General features: G+C 39.8%; 3 protein-coding genes across 9 annotated transcripts; 1 reads left to right on the top strand and 2 right to left on the bottom strand.

Annotated features, from left to right (window-relative positions):
* Positions 1-5: 5 nt before the first annotated feature.
* Positions 6-7,785, bottom strand: tcte1 (t-complex-associated-testis-expressed 1). 3 transcript variants are annotated; one of them, XM_044022343.1, is made up of 7 exons: positions 7,647-7,785; positions 7,135-7,282; positions 6,077-6,151; positions 3,914-4,107; positions 3,266-3,825; positions 2,295-2,744; positions 6-908 (listed from the first exon to the last, which is right to left on the bottom strand). In XM_044022343.1, the coding sequence occupies exons 1-7, from the start codon at positions 7,720-7,722 to the stop codon at positions 738-740; spliced, it is 1,674 nt and encodes a 557-aa protein (XP_043878278.1). In that variant the 5' UTR covers positions 7,723-7,785; the 3' UTR covers positions 6-737. The 3 variants fall into 3 exon arrangements, with proteins under 3 accessions (XP_043878278.1, XP_043878280.1, XP_043878279.1); XM_044022345.1 differs by lacking the exon at positions 7,647-7,785 and having other exon boundaries at positions 5,385-7,198; XM_044022344.1 differs by lacking the exons at positions 6,077-6,151; positions 7,135-7,282; positions 7,647-7,785 and adding an exon at positions 4,924-5,083.
* Positions 7,786-7,848: 63 nt separating this feature from the next.
* Positions 7,849-14,245, bottom strand: rnf8 (ring finger protein 8, E3 ubiquitin protein ligase). Of its 4 annotated transcripts, none has more exons than XM_044022355.1 (9): positions 14,003-14,245; positions 13,635-13,763; positions 12,291-12,739; positions 11,660-11,867; positions 11,263-11,325; positions 11,003-11,092; positions 10,815-10,922; positions 10,533-10,737; positions 7,849-8,284 (listed from the first exon to the last, which is right to left on the bottom strand). In XM_044022355.1, exons 1-9 carry the CDS (start codon positions 14,126-14,128, stop codon positions 8,070-8,072), a joined length of 1,593 nt encoding a protein of 530 aa, XP_043878290.1. In that variant the 5' UTR covers positions 14,129-14,245; the 3' UTR covers positions 7,849-8,069. The 4 variants fall into 4 exon arrangements, with proteins under 4 accessions (XP_043878290.1, XP_043878289.1, XP_043878293.1 ...); XM_044022354.1 differs by having other exon boundaries at positions 7,849-8,287; positions 14,003-14,244; XM_044022358.1 differs by having other exon boundaries at positions 8,222-8,284; positions 10,526-10,737.
* Positions 14,246-14,897: 652 nt separating this feature from the next.
* Positions 14,898-21,950, top strand: LOC122767028 (axin interactor, dorsalization-associated protein). 2 transcript variants are annotated; one of them, XM_044022368.1, is made up of 11 exons: positions 14,899-15,415; positions 16,707-16,773; positions 16,876-16,929; positions 17,690-17,744; positions 17,837-17,900; positions 18,586-18,689; positions 18,826-18,834; positions 19,269-19,391; positions 20,039-20,161; positions 20,852-20,969; positions 21,063-21,950. In XM_044022368.1, exons 1-11 carry the CDS (start codon positions 15,309-15,311, stop codon positions 21,160-21,162), a joined length of 924 nt encoding a protein of 307 aa, XP_043878303.1. In that variant the 5' UTR covers positions 14,899-15,308; the 3' UTR covers positions 21,163-21,950. The 2 variants fall into 2 exon arrangements, with proteins under 2 accessions (XP_043878304.1, XP_043878303.1); XM_044022369.1 differs by lacking the exon at positions 18,826-18,834 and having other exon boundaries at positions 14,898-15,415.
* The last annotated feature ends 429 nt before the right edge of the window (positions 21,951-22,379 follow it).

Raw genomic sequence — 22,379 nt, 5'->3', positions numbered from 1 at the left:
GCACCGCGACCCTCATGTGGAGGATAACGCAGTAGAAGATGAATGAATGAATGAGCTGCAGAGCCCATGTTCATATAGTTATGACAAAAATGGAAGTCTTTATGGCAAAAGTTGTCTCTGCATATGTGCACGTAAAGTTGTAAAGCAATATTCAGAAAAACTGGACGTTGTCTTCTGGTTTCCTCACTGAAGCCAACCCAGAAGTAACAACATACCGACTAGCCACCAGGGGGAAACTCCATTGGTGGTTGCAAAAAATAGTTTTTTTTTTAATGGAATCTATGGGGAAATTAGCCTACTTTTCAGTACCATGTACCACGATTGATAGGTTTCTGGTGTCACTCTCTAGTTTCAGGTATTTTTTAATAAAACATGATGTAAATTTTGTGAATTTTAATCCCATTTAGAGAAAAAGAGACGACATGAGTGGACATTAGTGTGACTGACAGCTGGTATCGTACAACAGGAGCCTGGTTGCACTTGATGGCTACGAATTTCTGGTTGAGAAAACTCAACACCAGTTAAATAGGAATTCTGGAGGCTTTAGAACGGGAGTTCCAATTTATATGGATGTGTCAAATTCATTGTTTGACTCTTTAGATCATTAGAAATGGTCCAAAAATCACCAAAATAAAGTACAACTTTTGCATTTTGTGTTTTAGAATAAATCTGGTTAAATCTCCCTAAGAAATTTAACAACTACTAAAGACTGATTTGCAAAGAGGGCGTGTTGATGTCTACTTGTCTGTCTTTTCCCGAGCTCTTCTCTCTTCTTCTAAACTCTCATTCGTCCAAACCACCTGGTTGATGAAAGCAACAATCTGCTCGTCGACTTCAGTCAGGCGGAGATCGCACTCTGTCACACTGGTGTTGAGAGACATCGCCCCCTGCAGAGCTTTACCTCCAGCCTGCACACACACACACAAACAGAAAACAATCCCTCACAATCTGTCACCGATGCATTTCACACATTTCTGCGGAAACAACCTTAACAATCTTGAAAGATTATAATTATTGCTATGTCTAGTCTACAGTATTTTTAGTGTCTAAAACAGTAGTTTCCGTGAGGAGAAGCTCAAGGTCAAAGATATTGATGGTTCTGCACAGTGCATTTCTGCTCTGCAGGTGATTTTTGATCCTCCACTGAGTTTTCCCGTCAAAGACACAATATACTGTGGAATCTCGAAAAGGAGAGAAAGAGAGAGTGTGTGAAATGAGAAAAATTCACAGGGGAAATGAATACTTGCTCAGATTTCCATTATTCCATGTTTTCCACACATGAATAATTTAAAAATGGTTGTACTTAAAAGCCTTCCTTCTGTTTACTTCACTGTTCTGAGTTTGTTCCAGTAACATATTTCAGAAAAAGTGCAGAAAAATAAGTGTTGGGTTTGCTAAAATATTTAACACAATGTTAAAAAGACAACTTGTAATGTTGCTTTTCCCCTCATCTGTCTTATTTTAGAAAGTCAGACTATTTCATTGAACGCAATGGGCATTATTTTGCTATTTTTTTGTGGAGTCAAACTTGCGACCATTGCGACCATGATGTCTTTCGCACACATACCGGTCTTAACTACTGAGCCATTTGAAGATATGTACATTGTCCTTTTTACCCATTTTGAATTAAGTTTCAGATAGTCAGAATGACGTTGTAGACTTGAATTGTGACCAGTCACAAGACACATGGATGGCAAAAGTGACGTCATTATGACTAGTAAAAAATAACAATTACAGATTATCAGTAACTGTAGTTTTGACTAGTTAAGAATGACGTGACAGATATCTACAACTACAATGGAATTACGACTAGTCAAAATGACGTCACGTATACCAGTAACGGCCAGAGAGTCAAAGTTCGCGAATAAATGTTTAAAAAAAGGCTTTACCAGAGTTCACAGACCAACAGAACAGAAAACAAAACAATACATTAGACTGTTAAAAAACATGGCAAAGTAAAGGTAAAAAGGACAACAGGTGAAACTTAACTAAGCTAGCAGGTACAACAGTTTACACCACTAGTTTTACATTTAAAACAACACAATTACTCACTATACCTTGTTGCCACTTTTGACTCGAGCAACAAATACCGTTACACGTGTGTTTTTCGTCTTAAGCCGTTGCTTATCTCCTTGTTCTTGACCATTTTACCGTTTCTTTTTTTCAGCGTATACTATTCTTTCAAAATAAACTTCTAGTTCAACAGGAAATTACAAAAGGTCACATAACAATGCAACACAATAGATCATTTTACATAATAATCAGACTGACAGGTTATTTACAGTCTTACTTACCTCACCCAGGTTGTTGCAGGAGAGATTGATGCTCTTCAGTATGTTCTTCTGGGCCAGTGCTTCAGACAGAGCGACGGCTGTGGGCGCAGTCACCTCATTTCCTCCGAGGTGCAGGTGACAGAGGGTGTTGTTTTTCAGCAGAGCCTCACCTATGGCTTGACCTCCCTCATCTCTCACACGGTTGAGACGCAGGTTGAGGGACAAAAGGGTTGAGTTCTTGGACAGAGCATGAGCTATAGCTTTGGCACCGTGGTCTCTAATTACATTGTCACACAAGTTCAGGACCTCCAGATTACCTCTGCTGAGCAGTTTGCCGATACCTCGGGCTCCTCTGTCCCCAATCAGGTTGTGAGAAAAGTCCAGCACCTTCAGGGACGGATGGTCCAGCAGGTGTTTCACCAACAGGCGGCACTTGTTGTCCTCGATGTGGCTTTGGTGGAGCCTCAGAAGCTGTGGAAGATAGAAGAGTGTTAAGATTCTATGGTGAGAAGCACAGAGAGCACAGGAAGACTGTACCTAATAAAATGGTCACTGAGTGTAACTGGTGTTTTTATTCTATGAATTTCCCATATGCATCAATTCCACTTATCTGATTCTAACCTCTATAATTAAATACTGTGTTACACCATTTTAAATTAAACATATTTGGGCTTTGGTGAATTTTCTATTATTTGGTACTTTTCAGCCCAAATATCAATGCCAATAATCTTGTGTAGCTTCCTTATAACGTACACAAACCAGTATCACATAAAGGCCATGTTTTCATGCTGTAATAAATCTAGGTTGCAGCTAGATGCTCTGCTGTCGGGCTTTAATGTGAATGAGCTTGTATTTAAGGTTGCACAAGAACAGTTTTCTAGTTTGGTGACATTGGGGACATTTCTGAAAATAATATTATCTGATTATCTGATATGCTGGAATTGCAACAAAAATAAAGAAACTCCAGACACTGTCTTGCATACAATATTCACCTTCAAGGTTTTGCAAGACATAAGGGCCTTGGCGAGGGACTCACAGTCTCTGTCAGTCATCTCAAACATCTTCCATTCAAAGTTCATACCACAATGTTTGACCCTGTACACCAAATGTAGCTCTTCCAGGCTGGTCAGCTTGTCCAGCAGGATGCCAAAGTCAAAGTGGTCCACCGAAGGTCCTTCATACTCATGTTCACTCGCCAACTCCTCCTCTTCCGCCCTCTGGGGCTCCTTGACAGGCGTCAGCAGCTGGCAGATGTCCAGCCTCTTGACATAGTTCCTACAGTGTGGGACCATGTCTAGAATGGTCTTGGGCTCTGTTACATCTGGAATAAAAAGCTCAATCATGTTCTCCAGGCATCGCTCGAAGAACATTCGTTTCCAGCTGTGGCCATAGAGTGAGACATCACAAAGATCCCAGCGCAGCTCACAGCACCGCTTCCAGTAAATGCCGTCGCTGATCAAGTTGGCCGTGATGTGCAGAGGCAGAGAGGGAGAGAGCCTCTCCTGGATGAAGCGTCTCTGACTGGGCGTGAGTTGTTCAAATATGGGGTTTTCTGGAACAGGTGAAAGATTTGCAATGATTTTCCAGCTACATAGTAAATGACTGCGTATATAAACGTACACCTGAATACAAAAGCTTACCCTCAAAGTTGCTTGCAATACTTTGCAGGCAGAGGTTCGACAGACGAGGCACGAGAGCCAGAGTCCAGTGAGGATCTTCAGCAATGATTGTCCTTGTCTTCCTCATCCCATCTGGGGCCTTGAGGTTGGACTCTGGAGGATAATAGGACTTGGGCATTGTTGCAATGGTTGGACAAATCACTTCGACAGTTCTCCTGTTAAAAAAAAAAGACATTAAAACACAATAACTAACCTGGTTTAAATAAACACGTAATAATAATAATCATAATAATAGATTCTGGCCCGTCTCACATGAGATTCTAAGACACTATGTTTCACAGGGTTCCCACACCTTCGTTGACTTCAAATTCAAGGACTTTCCAGGACCAATTCCATCAAATTTAAGGACCGCATGTGCTGACACATGAGCCGCTTTGTCTATAGTGTCCACTTTTATGGATTTGCAGCCCGCTCTGCATATGGACAAGTGATTGTCCTTGGAATCTGGGACAAACCAGTCTTTGTGATTTTCTTTGTTGAGCCAGAGATCTTGGAATTTTCATTTCCCAGGCATTACGTCATTTGCTCTCTCTTGCTTATTGTTCTGTGTGGACTCTTATGTCAACAGCAGAGGAAGACAGTGGACAGTGTCCACATCACTGCTAGTAAATATGACTCGATGTTTGTTCTGCATAGGCCTAGTCTATGTATATATCCAGCAACGTAGGGCATGAAAGATTAGGTGTCATCGTAAGAAACAATGGAGATGTTTACCTAACAGGTAATAGGTTTACAGTATAGTTTCCCCCCTTATATCCCTGGCAACAAGATAAACAAAACGTTTCCTATGTAAACAGACATCCAGAAGACCCTGAATGCTAATGCTAGCTAACCTGGGACTACAAAACTCATAGCAAACAGCGTTAAAGCTGTATAACAAAACTAGGTTTAATGTTTGCTTTCTATTGTGTATCTAACATTATATAGACATAACTTCATGTTTGCAGTTCAAATGTTAGCATTGAGACTACCTGTGGTGCGCTGCCCTGTACTGCATCCGTTTCCATGGTGACGCAACGCTCTGCATTGGGGCTCAAGACGACACGCCCACTCTCGGGGGAAGACACGTCCCTATTTTCTGTATGGCTTGGTTTTTTTCTCTTTAAAAATGATTAAACAGGCTCGAGATGAGTATTTAAACCTGTTTTTCTCCAAATGTTTTATATGACGACCTTTTTTTTAACATGACCAAATAATTTGTGAAAAGAGCAAATTTGTGCAAAAAATAAAAGGTTTCTGACAATTTTTTACAGCCATTTTTGTAGAAACCTGTTTTGAATAGGTAAACTAGCCACCACCTAAAAGGTGTACTGTAGTCTTAATGCTAAAAAAGGAGGCTTCTGGCCCAGTCTGTGGGAATTACTGATGTACAGTTAAATAAATATCATACGAAAGCGCAGTAAAACAGCCATCAACGAAAAATATTGCTTACGAAGCATCTTGGAAAGGTGCCACACGTTTTCAGTGGATTCCTGCAGCAATATTCTGAATATTGACCTTATTCAGAATGGGATATTGTTCCCTTCAGGATGTTTACGGGCCCTTGGTCATAGAATATTCCATTCATGTTTGAGATATTCCTGGCATTTCCTGTTACAGAGAATAGTCCATTTATGACTCTCATCTACACCGTGTCCGCTGCCGTAAAAGCCAGCGGGATGTCATAATCTGTCTATGTTATATCAATAAGATTAGAAAACCCAACAACGCACATATCTTAATCTAATTATTGCCTGTTCCAAGTATGGTTTTAATTGGGTTAAGGTTTTCAGAAAATGCCATTTACATGGCACTGTCCTAATCAGACTACCACCTTATTCTGGTTAGGATTATAATATTGTTGTCCATGTAAACTAAGACTTATATCTTAATACTTATCATGCAATTACATATTATATTAATTGCAGACTACTAATATTACCAATTTACTGCAGGAATACACCACAAAATGATGATCTAGTTTGAGTGAAATAGCAGCATGTGTGTATTTTTGGGGCATGTGTGTGTGTGACTTGAGTGTTGCAGGAGACTGTGTATGCTGGAGCTGCTGCAGTGTTTTGTGTGATCACACTGTGAAGAACATTTGGATTCAGCAAAGCTGGCAGATGGTCCACGGATACAGACCATGATCCTCTTGTATGAGAGCGTGATGGTGGTGACTCCATCAAAAGCAGCACAACAAACAGGTGCCAAGCTGTACTGTTGGGAGGAGGAGGAGAGAGATTAGTAAATAACATTTGTAAAATACAGTCATTTTATAGCTTATTGCCAAGAAATTAGCTGTAAAGTAACTGTGAAAATAAATAAATACAATTCCTTATATTTTTATAATCTTTAAACATAATTCCATGTGAAGAATCTTTGTCCACACAGTGAAATCAGCAGCCATTTTGCCTCAACAGGAAAATAACAGCCTAGGTACGTGTAGGTAAACACATCAGTGATGGTCAAGTTCCATTTATCTTCCTCAATTTCAGAGTGCACGCTGGATCACTGTCAAACTATCCTGACTTACAATAACTAAACAAAATGTCATGATTAACATCTGTGATTTTACTGCTGTGATGTGACAAAATGGCTGCTGTGTAAACTGGACTGTGCACTTCGTTAATGTTATTAATTATAGGTGCTTTCTTCTTTCTTTTTTTTACTGCGGCATTATGTTCAAATGTCACATTTGAAAAGATATTTTCATCTATATATATTTCATCATTTATCCGTTATTTCTGCATCAAACTGTCAATAAAAGCTAATTGCCAACACACAGTGATTATTTATGACAGTGACTTTAAGCCCAGCTGCACCAACTTTGTCTGTGCCCCTCACCAATAGTGCTGTTGCCATTACATCCAGTCCTTCTCCAAACCCAAAGGGCCTATTTGCAATGGTTGCTATGCAACGCAGCATGTACGTACCAAAAAATATAAGTGATTAGCAAAATGAAAGACAAAAAGAAACCCTGTTTTGAATGTTACAGTTGTGTAACATTAATTAAAGTAACTAAGGATCTCTGGGCTTATTCATTAATTATTATTATTACACTTCAATGAAGCCTCATAAAATAAATGAATAAATGTACATGCTTACACTTAAGTTACTGAGGGACTTAATGTGTGTTCTAACACCGTCTTATGACATATTTCCATTGTTTTTTTTTGCTTCTTTAAAATGTAAATCAGCACCAGTGGGAGGCGAGGTCAACTCTGGAGTTGACGCCAAAGGGAGCGACTAACACGCTTCCTTTTCTGTAGCCTTGGAAGCTTTCAGCGCGTGTATGCCAGGCAGGCAACTCCCAGGTGGCCATGTTGATGAGCGGAAAACAGGGCATCACTATAGAGACGATAAAATAGAAGAAGAAAAAACAAGTTAACATGTTTTTTTGGGCAGGTATGATGCTTTAAAGATGACATTTGTGAATTTAGATGTCAGAAATTGAAGATAAAATAATTAGTGTAAGGTGACCTGATTGTATGAAGTGTTGTTTATGATTACCCAGAATGAGCCATTTATATTTATAATCAGGTCAGCTGCCAGTTTAGAACCTATATTTTTACAGCAGCCCACAATAGAAGGTAAATAGTGTGTGTTTATACAGCGCTTTTCTTGCTCTGATGACCACTGAAAGCTGCTTTATGCTACAGTTTTGCCATTCACTCATTCATACCCATTCACACACAGGGGTTAAGTTTCTTACCCAAGGACACATCGGCATGTAGACGAGCAGAGCCGGGAATCGAACCACTACCATCGCACGACATCTTTTGTTTCATGACGCCAACTGACGTCAGTCTGATGTCTGTTTCTTGTCCTTCTCCTTCTGTTAGTTAAAAGATTTGGACAAAAACTACGGGAAATGTGTGTGCATCAAAACACACAGACAGGAAATTACTATGACATGCATACTGGCAGAAACTTTATTCCTTTTGTTGAAAATAAAGACAATAAAACCACTAAATGATGTTACAAAAAAAAAAGACAGAACAAAAGAAACTTCCGTCTAAATCTGGTTGCCGTCTCATGATGAGACCAAATTTTGTATACCATTTCAAATGTCCTTCAAGGGAAATCCAAACATCAAAGAGTCCAGTTCATATTTCAGCTCACAGGGGGAACAGGATTAACTCTCAAACTCATCAAAGCTCTCATCCGAGTAACCGATGTACGAAGGGCTAGAGTCCAAATGGATGCTACCGTCCACAGACACCACAGAGCTCAGGCTGCTGTCGATGGACACCATGCTGCCGTCACTGTCGCTGCTCCAGGTGCTGCTGTTGTCCTCGTCGTCCTCCTCCTCCTCCTCATCATCGATCACCATCACCGCCGCGGGGTTAGCTGCTGGAAAACATTGGAAAATATGTAAAATAAACTTCTTTAAAGTTTCTCTGTGTAAACATTTGGAAAAGCAGCGACAAGAGAACAAAGCTTCACAGAGAAAAAAAATGATTGTGTCATTTTCAACAGTGTGTTTGTTTTTGTTGTTGGTCAAAAATCAATATGGTCCTGTTGTACAATTGTCTGGATTGTGGCAGCCCGCTATAATCTACATTGTCTCACCATGGTTCCTTTCCAGAGTTTACCCTTTATATATGATGAATTAAGCGAGTGGTACCTGGCACAAGTATGCAGGATCCTATAATCTCTCATTAGAGATTATACTAAAATGGAAGGAGAATCTCCAAAGATTGTTTGGAGCAACTTCTGCTGACGTTTGTGTTCACACTTCAGTGCAGTTCTGAAAGCAGCTATAATCAACTTTGTGTTTTTCTGCTGTTGCTTCATCTAGCTATGGCTCTGTGACTTCCGGCTCTGCTGCCTCTCACGTTTGGCAGTTATTTGTGAGGTCTCGTTATCGTCGTCTGTGTGGATGTGATTAACCCCGCACTCTGCTTGTAGTAAGCCGGTCATCCAGCTGGCCTGGTCACACCCATGGTGCTGGAGTGTGCTTCGTGCTAGTGTGGGTAGGAAGAACGTTCCTTGTGTTGTCTGATGGATTATGTCTGCGGTCTGTGTCATGTATTTGGTGTCCTGTAACAAAGTGATTTTTTTGTGATTGCGTGTGATTGTCTGTCCCTTTCCCTGCCCAACATTCACAAAAAGTCGCTCTTCACAGCCAGACTGGACACCGACGGCAACAGGAAAAACCTCACCATGTCAAGACACCCATCGAAAACTTGTAGGATGTGGTTTTGTTCAATAACATAACTTATAATCAGCATTTCCTATGATTTTTGTAATCAAATTACAAAAATCGGCACAAATGATACATGCACACCCTCACCAACATAAATCATTCTTCCTTGCCTGCCTTTCCTAGTAATAATTAAAAAAACAAGATTTGTAAATATGTCACATGACATTAAAGGGGCTTTTTTACAAAGTGTACTGACTGACACACATTTCCTGTTGTAATTCTCTTTGGTTGAGTGTTTCATCAGGTCACTTTGGTGTATTTGAAGCATTATTTAAGGTTTTTAAAGTTGAAATTATTTAAATAAATGTATCCATATGAGCTTATTTGAGGAGCAACAACCTAGCTCATTTCTGTGATCAATGGGATTGAGAGCAACATCATGCTCTACATCTATCAATGGGAAAGAAAATGGAGGCCATAAATCAGCCACACTGTGCTGCCACCTGGTGTTGTAACCCACTCCCTGTTCTGCCCTCCACTGAGGCCGACATGAGCGTGCGTCGCTGCTCTTTTAACACCTTGAAAACCACATTTCTTTTATAGCTTTACGGCTGCTGAGCAGCTTCGCCACACAAGCAGAAGGGTCGAGCACTTTCCCTGTGAGTCACTGAGCTCTCGCACAGACATGTCAGGCTCTGATTAATGCGGCATTGCTACACCATGTCTGGTAAGCAAGAGTAGATGGAGTTTGTGGGAGATTATTTTCTGAGAATTCATCAGAGGACAAAGATGATGTAAAATTAGTGCTGCAGGTTTGTGGGGAGGAGGATTGTAAGTTATTGTACATTAGGATAACTGGCAAAGTATCATGATGACTTGGACATGATTGCATCTGACTAAACATTCACACACAGATGGTAAAATATTTAAAGTTTTGATTTTACTGTATTGATTTTATTGTATTTCTGTCCGTCTGCAATTAATTGTTTTGTTTTGTTTTATTATATTGTATGTTTGTCAAACTACCTGTTTGTCAAACTACCTGTATAAATAATGGTTAGTAGTAGTAGTCTTCTTTATTATTATTGTTGTACCATTATCTTAGCTATTTTGGTTGCCATCACCTACATTTTCAAAACATTCATTTCATTTGATAAAACTCCTCCAGATGCAAGAAATGTCAACAAAATACATGACAGGGAAAGACAATAATAATTCTTACACATTTCTAATAAATGATAACAATGATACACTATATATTAATGTTATTGGTGTTTCCTCTGTGCTCACTGTACAGAATCCCCATGACTGCTGTCTAACATCATGTGTCTCGTTCTGAAACTTTTTCTGTGTAAACTTTAAAAATTGTACGATGAACATGTTAAAACAAGTACTGTGATTTGCTATTTCAGGATGAGCAGACACCAGTGTAAGTGACGCACCTCTCACCTTTCCTCTGTGTGATCAGGGTTTGGCGTCTCGCCTTCATGTCCAGGCTCAGGTTTTCCACCATGCTATCGATGCAGTTGTCCAGCGCCAGACAGCGGGTCTGGGACTGGATGGCCCGTCGGCAGATGGGACACTCGTCTTTCTTTTTGCGCCACTGCTGGATGCAGTGAGAACAGAAGCTGTGAGCACAGCCCAGGATCACTGCCTGCGGGAGCAATAAAACTTATTATTAAAAAGAACACGTCCTGGACCAAAAACACAAATTCAGTCTCCCAACTCTACCTCAATGAAGAGCTCTGAGCAGATGATGCACTGAAGCTCGTTCTCCAGAACTTCAGTCACTTGTGTAACCACTTCTTCTTTTTGGGCTCTTGCTTTTTCTTTCTCCTCCTGCCAGAAAAAAGACAAATAAATGAATGACCACTGTGACAAACCATGTAAAAGATAAGGTTTAATGATTAGAATCATACCTTTGTAACTTCCAATTCTTTGTTTTTGGCTAAAAGAATCTCTTCAAAGTCTTGCCGAGAAAGGGCGAGTTCATCTATTACTTTCTTTTGCTGATGATTATTTAGAAAAAAAAAAGTTAGGAACGGCAAAAAGAAATTTGATGCATACAATGCAGTCTGTAACAGCAATATATATGTCATTTTCTGTAAATGCCATGTCTGTTTGCTTGCATTTATACTTCTAAAACAATACATTTAAGCTTCACTTCTCAGCTACAAACCTCTTGCAAGGCTTCTTCCAGCTGTTTTGTCAAAAGCTCCTCCTTTTGCTGCGTTTTCTCAGCCTAAACACAAAAAGGTCATTTAAAGATATTATCTGTCTAGCAGTCATTCAAAACAAATAAAAAACATTGACACAGAATTCTTTGTAAATGTTACATAACATAACATAACTATTAAGAAAGTTTCACTTTCACAATCATCTGCAATTCCAAGGCCAGTTTCTGTAAATGATCCACGAAGAATTGATCATTCATAGAAAAACTTGATGCGAAACAAACCCACTGTATTTACTGATTCAGCAAAAGAAATGTGTTTTTTTTTGTTTCTTTTTAGTTTTGCACATTGGAAACTGTTGACGATGCATTATGTCACACACACATGACAGGATCCACTGACCTCCAACTGCTTCTTGGTTTCACTGAAGGATTTTTCCAACGTTTCCATCCGGTGCATTTTGGCTCGGAGCGTCTCCAGCTGACCCTGCAGCTCCTTCACCTGCTCTTCTTTGAGAGGGTCAGCCTGCCGGGGCTGGCCCTCCAGAGAAGCTACCTGCCTCTGTGTGTCGTCCACCTGCTCCCTCAGCAACAGAATGTTCTGGCTGTACCTGCAGAAATAAATTAATACAAAACCGTTGTAAAAATATGTAAACAGTAGGTTATTTTAAGGTATTAAGTGCCAGCATGGTCTTCTTTGTGCCTTCTATGGGATTACAAAGCAACTTCTTTTATTGCATACATTATGGATTATTAGAGTAAAAACTTGTTTAACTGATGAATGAAAAATGTATACATGGGCTACTGTAATTAAACTTTGACATGATTTTTTTCTTTCATTAGAATACAAATATTGTTGTGATGTGTACCGTCGACTTAAAAAAGGCAATAAGAAGAAATCAGCTTCAGTTACCAGAATTTATGATTTTAACAATTTATTTTCACTGTTCTCTCGCATTGTAATTGTCAATTTAAAGAATAAGTAGAATTTCTTCATCCCTAGCTCTGTAATGTAAAGGGAATAACACACTTACATCTGCAGGTTGTCCAGGTCACAAGGATCACTGGAGCCACAGAAAGGCTGGTCTACATCCTGGACTTGTTGGCTGGGCCCAGTTTTCTCTGGTTCTGAGTGACTGAGCCTCTGTTGACGTTTCACTTGTGGCAGAGGACAGGGCTTTGCAAATGACTTGTCGGCGGTAGAATGTCGGTACAGCTTGGGCTTTGACGTAGACGGCTCAACTTCTTCCATGGACAGCTTCCTCTTGGACTTCTTAGAAACCGGGGCTGACTTAGCGCCATCTTTGTGCTCCTTTGCAAGGCAGAGTTTAATGTCTTTGAGGGGACGCTGGGCGAGGATGTAGTCAAATTCCACTTTGCTTCCACTTAATGGAACCCCAAGTTGGATGGAGTCTCCGAGCCTGAGCTGATGGACTTCTTCAGCAGGAATGCGTTTTCCATTCACCCACACACCATTGAGGCTCTGATAACGAAAACAGAAATGAACTTAACAGCTGTAAGAAAAAAAAGAGTAATCATTTGTTTAAAATTCATAAAATAAATAAACCTGTTTTTTTTTAACCCAAATGTTAAGATTTTAAGTGATACAAATTTGTTGTGAGCAAAGTCCATATATGCATATGTGACTGTGTTACACAAAGGAATAGGTCAAGCGATATGAGCTTTTCTATGACAATAAGGTGACCATCTAGGGGTTTAAAACTGCATATTCATCAACCATTTTGACACGGGTGGAAAATCACAGGTGTTATTAATAACATTAAGGAAGAGTGTACTCAGTTCAAGGACAGTGTGAGAGTGAGCCAGCAAAGTGAGGAAGCTAAATGGAATTCAGTCATCATTAATTTCATTAATTACACCTGTGTAACGTCAACATAGCTGCTGTAGTAAAGACTACTCAGACAAAACACTTTACGATGTCATATCACCTTGATTTACCCTTGAGGAAAACACTGAGGAAAGAAGACCTGGGTTCTAGAACTGGTGAGAACAAGGGTCTTTCTGCATGGGGTTTGCAGGCCTGTGTGTGTGGGTTTTTTTCTCTCTCTGGTTTCATGCCACAGTCCAAACACATACAGATTTGGAGATTAGGCAAACTGGACACTCTAAATTGGCTGACGGTGTTAATGTGAGAGTGAATTGTTGTTTGTCTCTGTATAGCCCTGTGATGGACTGGTGACCTTTCCAGGTACCCCACCTTTCACCCTATGTCAGCTGGGATTGGCACCAGCACCCACTGCAACCCTCACATGCTGGATAAAGCGAAAGAAGAATAAATGAGGACTAAAATTAAATGTTTTGTGTTTTTTTTTGAAGCATTCATAATCACATTTTTGATAAATTGAACAAAAACTGACCTTCTTGTCTGTTACAGTCCACTGTCCGTCTGTATTCTGCTTGATAGTGCAGTGCAACCTGGAGATCATGAGAGGACAACTTGGAGACAGCAGCTGGTAGGTGACATCCACGCCACGTCCAATAGTGATCTGCAACAGCCAAAAACAAACATGACACATTGACAGTTAGCTTCCCACTGTGCACTTCTTTTACTTCTTCAACTTTAGCTCATTACAAAAATGAAAAGGTAAATTTGACATGTTTGGTGTAAAAACTGTACATATTTTATGTGAGTATGTGTACATGTGGCATGAACTTTTAGCACAGTTAAGGGGCGTGTGTGTATGTGTGTGAGTTTAGCTGTTCAGTTAGCATTAGCAAGCTCCACCTCAGTGTTTTCGAACAGCCGAAGCCAGTCTGAATTTCTACCGACTCTCATCAAACATAAAGCCTCTGAGCCGTCTGAACACTCGTCCTCTTCGGCAACAGAAGAGCCCACCACCGCACCATCCATCTTATCTCATTCTGTCAGCGGCTAACAAGTCCGTAAACGCACGTCCGGCTCTGTTGTTTTAGCATTCGCTGCCATTGCTAACATTACAGCACTCAAACTACAAGCTAGACATGACGAACCGGAAGAACAGGAAGAAATGTCCTTTTAAAAAATAAAGGCATGAAAGTAGTAGTGAGAACCATTGACCTGTACTATGTATTTATTTATTTATTTTAAAATGTACTGTGCATTTGTTGTGGTTTTAGGTCTTCTAAGTGTAATCTGTTTGTTTTGTTGTCTGTAATTGGTAAGCCAAAGACAATTTTTCACCTCAATAAAGATTTATTCTAGTATATTCTATTGATTTATTTGGTTCCACCATTAGCTGCCACTACAGAAGCAGCTACTCTTCATGAAAAAAATAGAAATAAAAATCGAACAACAAATCAAATCTCTCTCTCTCTCTCTTCCTCCCTATATGTGTATATATGTATGTATATGTATGTACGTACACACACACACACACACACACACGTAGATATATATATGTAGATTACCAGACCAGCGGCGCAATAACCAACAAAAAGAGTACATATATATATATATATATATATATATATATATATATATATATATATATAAATAGAGTATAAATGTGATCAATAAATTACATTTAATATACAAATAGCTGCTTGTGTGTTATTTGCTCAACAATATTGCCCATTTTTTTCATTTGCACACATACACTGTTAATTAAAAAAAAAAAAAACACTACTATAGCATTTCAGTTTTACATAATTAAGCTACTTGTTCTAGTTAAATTGCAGAATTTATGTATAAATAACTGGGCCCGAAATTGGTTTCAAAGAGCAGCGACCACCACTGGCACAGACCTCCAAATTCACTGAAACGCCCCTGCTTTCCACACATCCTGCTGCCGCTCAGCAGGGCGACCCCGCGTCCCGAAACGCGCGCACCCCTCCTTGCTCCAGGCGGGACTTCCTTTCTCCTGCGGATGCGTTCGAGGGATGAGGAGCGGAGAGAAAGGGCTTGGTCGGGCTGTCACCGGTCTTCGTGTGCGCCTCTGGACAGCGGAGAACTCGGACGCCGCCGCCGCTGCTGCTGCTGCTGAAGCCCCGTAGATGAGTCTCCTCCTCGGCTATGCTGTCCTGAGAGCGCCGCGTGTTCCCGCCCCGCCACCATGTCCGATGTCCACAAGACTGTCCAGAAGTGGCACGCCAGCTTTAAGAAAGCAACAGACTTTGACTCGTGGGGACAATTAGTGGAGGCTATAGATGAGTACCAAATGTGAGTTGCATTCAACATGTGTGTTGTTTTTTCTTCCATGCATGCTTCTCAAATTCATCCATCCATTTTACATGAATGTGCTGAGTCTGGAGGGAGGTGATGATGAAGCAGAGGACACAGTGTGTGTGTGTGTGTGTGGGACATGGAGCTTCTCAACTAAGTTATCCTCACACTGAGGTGTCAGTCTGCTCCTGCAGTAAATAAACCCTTCCCACCCGTGACCATGACGTGATGTGGCAGTGGTTTGGTTTGCAGAGGAGAGCAGAGCAGTCTGTTGATCCCAGCTTCATCCAGCAGCTCCACTTCCCTCCTCTACATGATCCTGACATGGAAAAAGACAAATCAAGCTCCACAGCTCAGTGCAGTGGGCCTTTCATGATGTGTCATGCAGTGCAGTAAATGGGCCGGTTCCCCCTCAGAGTATTGAGAAACACTGTAGTCAGCCACACCCTCTCATTGTTATGTTTGGGTTTCATCAGTTTAGTGAGGAATTTCTCCTGCTCTCGCTCTCTCTCACACACACACACACAAAACCATCTTTCGCCCTCTTCCCCCACCACCCCCCAAAAACACCATGTCTTTGTTTGTGTCACCTTCTCTGTGTCACTAATTAATTTGCACCAAACACAAAATCTACACCTTGTCTCTTTGACCACAAGAGGGCACAGAGATTCACACATACAGTATTGTACACTCAGTCTTTGCATTAAAGGGGTTGTTCATGGTCTACAACCTGTGGCTCCACATTACATTTATATTAGCGGAGAAGGGACAAAAATGGCTCTTTTCATAGTGTAGATATATGAGGTAACGACACATTATCAGTCTTTTCTGGCTGCACAATCGAAGTTTGTAAACCTGCACCAAAATCCATTGAAAAAATAGAAGTTATTTTTCGTCACAGCACAGAGGAGTTGTTAATCCAAGACTGCTAGCAAGTTAAAACGTTTTTTTTTGGTGTTTGAAATCCTTTGTTCGGATTCACCACAGTGACACAAACTCACTAACTGAGAAGACAGTAGACCAAAAGCCTCCTGTGTCCCCGAGAGCTAAAAACGCTGATTTTCTCTATGGACTTTGGTGCAGGAGAATGAGCAGTTTTAAAACTTGAGTTCCCTGCCAGAAGAAGGATGTGTCACAGCGAGTGTTTTTGTTAAGTGGCTAAAATCAGCTTTTTTCCCTTTTGTCCCGCCCGGCAGAGTGAGTGTGAGTGTCCAAACATGGCAGCAAAATCAGCTCTGATTCTGTGTTTATGTGCACGTCTAACTGTGTTCTTAACCTGTGACTTCAGTTTAGCAAGACAGCTGCAAAAGGAAGTCCAGGCCACAAACTCACCAGACTTCACAGAGGAGCAGAAGGTAAATCATTGCATCTCAATCACTCTGGGATTTTACATAAACTCAACTGAACTAAACTCTTCTAATCTCTGGTTTTCTTTCTTCCTTTTGCCCCCAATCCAGAAAACGTTAGGAAAGATTGCAACATGCTTGGAAATGAGAAGTACAAGTCTGCAGGTTTGTATGAACACACACACACACACACACACACACACACACAGATCAGTGCCATGTCCACAATTTTGGAAATACTTTAGAGGTCAAGAGTCCAAACTCTTGTCAAACAACAAGGCTAAGAAATGTTTCACTAGTCACCTAAAAAGCAAAGTCTGTGTCACTTTTAATAATTAAAAACAACAACACAAAACTGAAAACACAGTAAACTGCACGTCTCTCTCTGTGCGTAAAAGACATAATATGATTATTTCCACATTTAAACGTTTCAAATGACACGTACAGTTGCCCTTGGATGACCTGCAATTATAATATATTATACATATAATAACATATATTATATATACACATGTAATACATAATACATTTACTATAATTTAGATTTTCCTCAATTAATTGAGAAATAGACCAAAACTCCTCAGTTTTAATAATTTCTTTGTTATGTGGAGCAAAGAAACCAGAAAATATTCACATTTTAGGAAGAAGAAAAATCAGAAAACTTGTTTTAATTATTGAGGAATTGATTTAATTGATTCATCAAATAATTGTTGCATTTTATTTGTCTTTATTTTGGGCTTTGGCGCTTAAAATGTATATAATACTAGTGAGGAAATGCACATTTTCTTTTATGTACTGGTATTAATTGTTATTAATTTAATTTATTGAGACAAAATAAAAAATTCTTGTTTGTTTAAATCATAAATTCAAAATTTCAGGCTTTTAAAAAAATAAGATTAAATTGAGAGTGCTCTGTGCTCTGCAGTGCACGCAGTCCAAGGAAGAATTCAAGTTAGAAGAACTGAAGAAACTGGAAACCAGTAAGTGAAGAGTGACCGAAAACATGACGTCATCACTGTGTGTACTTTTGACTATTTCTCTGAATATTTCTTTTCTTTTTTATTTTCAACAGTAATCAAAAATATTCTGACGTACAACAAAGAGTTTCCTTTTGATGTCCAGCCAGTGCCATTAAGGTAAATATCCTTCACTTTAGGTCTGATGTTACAACTTGTTTTTGATCTGTAATTACTTAAAAAAAAAGACCTGAAAATGAAAATTGCATATACAAAAAACACTTGTTTTTAAATATAATAAGTTAAAAAAGTAAGAAAGCCACTTTTCTTCATCACAATATTTTACTGCTATCATCTCCTCACGCTGATATTTAAAGAAATATCATGCTTTTCTATTATATAGGAAACCAGGACCTGGTACCTGGAGCGTTTTCTTTAGTACTTGCTCTGGCAAGTTTCCAAACGAGCTGAGGTAATATTAAAATCTGTGTTGACAGACTGACGGCCACTGATTGGTCAGAGAGTGTCGTCCCTGGAAGAGTCACGAGCGAGATGTCCGACACAGGAATCAAACCGAAAAATGCCGAACTGTAGATCAGTTAAAAAGACTTTAAAATCCCTGAAAACATTCGTTAATCTCCAACATTTAGCAAAGGAAATGTCCAAAATCTCAATATTTAACAGAGGAGTCTGGTGTATTTAGCGACAGCACTGCTGAAAGCCGGCGATCGTGAGCCGAATCACAACCCGTTCAGTGTCAAAAATGCAAACACATTTATGGGCAGTATTTTCAATTCCTACCATTTAACTCCCCTAAATGTTACACAGTGCACCTATTAAAGTTTTTGTCCACTGTGTTTGTCAGGAAAATCCTGGCTCCAGGTGAAGAGGAGAACCTGGAGCTGGAGGAGGAGGAGGATGCAGCAGCAGGAGCAGGGTCCACAGAGGCGTTTCCCCCGAGAGCTCCTGGTACCAAAAAAAAAAATGTTGTTTGCCTGCTTGTGTCATTTTGTGTGGACAGTTTGACTGTATGTCCTCTTGTTCTCTCTGTCGGTGCTGTGCATGGCTTCATGGCTTCATTCCTGCCTGCCCGCTTCATTTGCAGCTTCCAAAGGTATGGCTTTATCCACCGACAGCAAAAGCTCATTCTGATCATTTATTCCATTGACTCTCGACCTCCACATGCTCAAAAGGGGGTTTTGATGCTGCGTCAAGGAGCCACGGTCACCATAGTTACTGTACTAATACAATTATAGTTGTAGTGGTTCACAATTGGCAGCAAAAAACAAATGATGAAGTATAAAAGGAGTCTGCCATAATGACAAATGCTGTAATTTCTAAACTAAAGCTGCTAAAACGACATAAATCCATATTTAGCATTAAATGCTTACGTTGTTCATTCAAAACAATGCAGAAATAAGTAAAAAGAGGTGGATGAGAAGTGGTGTAGCACAGTTTAATCTCTTTATAATTGTTTCTCTTCAGTTTCGAAGATACATCATCATCATCATCTATTGCTACCTTCACACCCCTTTTTTGTCCTTCCAGGTACCCTGTTGCCACGGTTACCCTCTGAACCAGGGATGACGTTACTCACAATAAAGATCGAGAAGATCGGACTGAAGGACGCCGGGCAGTGCATCGATCCTTACATGACCATCAGTGTGAAAGGTGGAAGTGTTATTATTATATATTGTTCTCCGCTAATACCTTATATAATCTATTATATTAAAGTTTGAGGTAACTCCTATAAAACTAACACAAACCCAAAAAAAAAAAATCATATCACCTATTCTACTTTTTATGAACCAAGTAAAGTGTTATTATTATTCCTGAACCTACAGACATTAACATTTTACGATTTGGTGGACTTGCTGTAAATTTTACGTTTCAAATAAAATATGACCATCTGCCATAAAGAATACACGACGAGAGAGTCCATATCAACTCACAGGAAATGAAATGTTTACAAGGGTGTGGATCTGTAGAATTTACTTTTAAAAACATTTAAAACTTTGAATAGGGGTTTTATTTAACAAATCCCATGCTGACGGGTCACAAAAATACTTGGGGTAGATAAAATAAGCTTTTCGTTTTTATTCCTTTATGTGCAGAATGCTGCTATTTAGTTTATAAGAATGCGTGTTAGCTAAAACTGAAAACTAAAGAGGAGCTACGTTTTTCTCTTTCGCCGTCTATTTCAAACATTGTGGATTGTCCACATTTCCATGACAATTTAGAAGCTGCAAAAAATACAAAACAATATAAAATGCATTTGGTACAAATCGAGTTTCCTTTGTATTTCCTTGTCCCTGCAGATGTAAACGGTGTCGACGTGAACCCAGTGCAGGACACACCTGTGGCCACCAGGAAGGAGGACACCTACATCCATTTCAGTGTGGACATTGAGATCCAGAGACACGTGGAGAAATTACCGAAAGGTAAAGGAGTCTTAAACGGGTCCTCATGCATGACTCCCTGTGCATGGTGTTGTTCTAAAATAACACTTAAAAGGGGCCAAATAATAATAATAATAGTAAAAAAAACAGTCCACTATGTAGTGGTTTGCTGTGTTTAATGTACTTAATAAAGACTTAAGTTCACTTAAACTATATTTAAACTAAAAACAGAGGTATTAAAACAGAATTTCAACAGATTCTGTGAATAAAATCACATTTGACAGAGTTAAATGCTTTGGCACGTGAGAAAATAAAGACAGACTGAGCGACACTGGCTAAATTCAAACATGACAAACATAAATCAAGCCAACCATGAATTCTTCAAGAAATATAGGAAATTAACAAACTAACCCTGATTACGAAGCCATTCTGGGGGAGACACTACATTTCAAAGTAGTAGTGATGAGTTTTCTTCTAAATCAACATCTGTCAATCTATGCTAACAAGCATCTATCTATCTAAGCTAACTAGACTATCTATGCTAACTAGTATCTATCTATCTATGCTAACTAGCATCTATCTATCTATCTATGCTAACTAGCATATATCTATCTGTGCTAACTAGCATCTAACAATCTATCTACGCTAACTAGCATCTATCTGTCTTCTAAGTGTTCTAAGGGTTAAGGGTAAATGTTTGACCTTAAATGACCTTTTAATGCCCTTTTCCAGGAGCGGCCATCTTCTTTGAATTCAAGCACTACAAACCCAAGAAGAGATTTACCAGCACAAAGTGTTTTGCCTTCATGGAACTGGACGAGATCAAAGCGGGACCCATCGTCATTGAATTGTGAGTCAACTGAATTTTTTGAAATCAAAAAACCTCTCGGTCGAATCGTTGTCTTTTTGGACCGTGACGCAGTACTCTCTTAAAATCCCCCAGGTACAAGAAGCCGACGGACTTCAAGAGGAAGAAGCTGCAGCTTCTCACCAAGAAACCACTTTATCTCCATCTTCAGCAGACGTTACACAAGGACAGCTAAGTCCTCCCGACGGAGCGCGACAACCAGAACTTTGCACCTGCGTCGTCGTTCTCACGCGTGCGTCCAGAGAAAACACAGTGTTCACCTCATCGCCGCATCCAGCAATACTTTTACATCCAGGCTGCTTTTTTTTCTTGAGCATTTGATGAAAAGTGAAGGGAACTGAGCCAAACATTGACCACATCAGCTCAAGACTGCCATGTTAGTTTTTTCCATATTTTTCATTTTTCTGCACGTGAACATCTGTGGCAGGAAACACGTACACACTTCACCTCTAGTCTTCCTTCACTCTTTCATTGAGGTAAATAAGGGAAACAAATCTTTGCCGGTGCTAAATTTGAGTCCAGGCTTTTTGGACGATGAGACTTAAAACACTAAAAGTATTGATGGCCAACAATTTGTTTTGCCAAAATATGCAGAGTTTGAATAAATGACTAAATAATTGCCTCATCATCAAACCACCACCAGAGGAGCGTTCTTGAGTTCTCGGGCCGGTTTATAGCGTCATGAAATATGATCAAATGATAAATTGGGTCTTTTAAAAAAAAACAACCCCACTTTTCTCAAATTAGCATTTCAAATTGACAGAATTATTAATAATTACATCAGAACAGTCAGTCAATTAAAACGCGTCTACATGTCATATTCATTTCCATTTCTGTGCTTCCTCAATGAATGAATCTGCGGCCAACATACTTTTTTGAGTTTTTCACCCTCTCACTTCCATGTCACCTGACCATACATGGAAATAAAAAATAATAATAATAAAAAAAATTCCCCTTCCCTTACCTCCGCTTTGGTCTCCACCGTCATCTGAGCTGTATATCGTAGTCTTCCACCGCGTTCACCAGCATTGAGATGAATGTTGACACGAGGAAGTGCCGAGCAGGGAGCTTCATGGATTATAGAGATAAAATAGAGGGATAATTCAGTATCAATTTGTTTTCATCAAGACATTTTTCAGACAGATTTTGCTTTGTAAAGAAAGAGATGTCCGTCCTCTACCGTTTTTATCCTCTGCATGAGGGTCACGTGGGGGGCGGGGTCGCTGTCGCCAATCCTAGCTGACATAGGGCATACAACCTGGACGGGTTGTCAGTCAATCACAGGGACACATGGAGACAAACAACCATCCACTCTCGTACTCCCACCTATGGACAATTTAAAGTGTGAGCTGGCCAGGGAGAGGGAAGTCTGGGCTTCTCTGCTCAAGCTGC

This window comes from Solea senegalensis, linkage group LG3, assembly GCF_019176455.1.
Source record: "Solea senegalensis isolate Sse05_10M linkage group LG3, IFAPA_SoseM_1, whole genome shotgun sequence".
Lineage (NCBI taxonomy): Eukaryota > Metazoa > Chordata > Actinopteri > Pleuronectiformes > Soleidae > Solea > Solea senegalensis.
The sequence above is the reverse complement of the archived record's forward strand: the minus strand, read 5'-3'. Positions and strand labels throughout refer to the sequence as shown.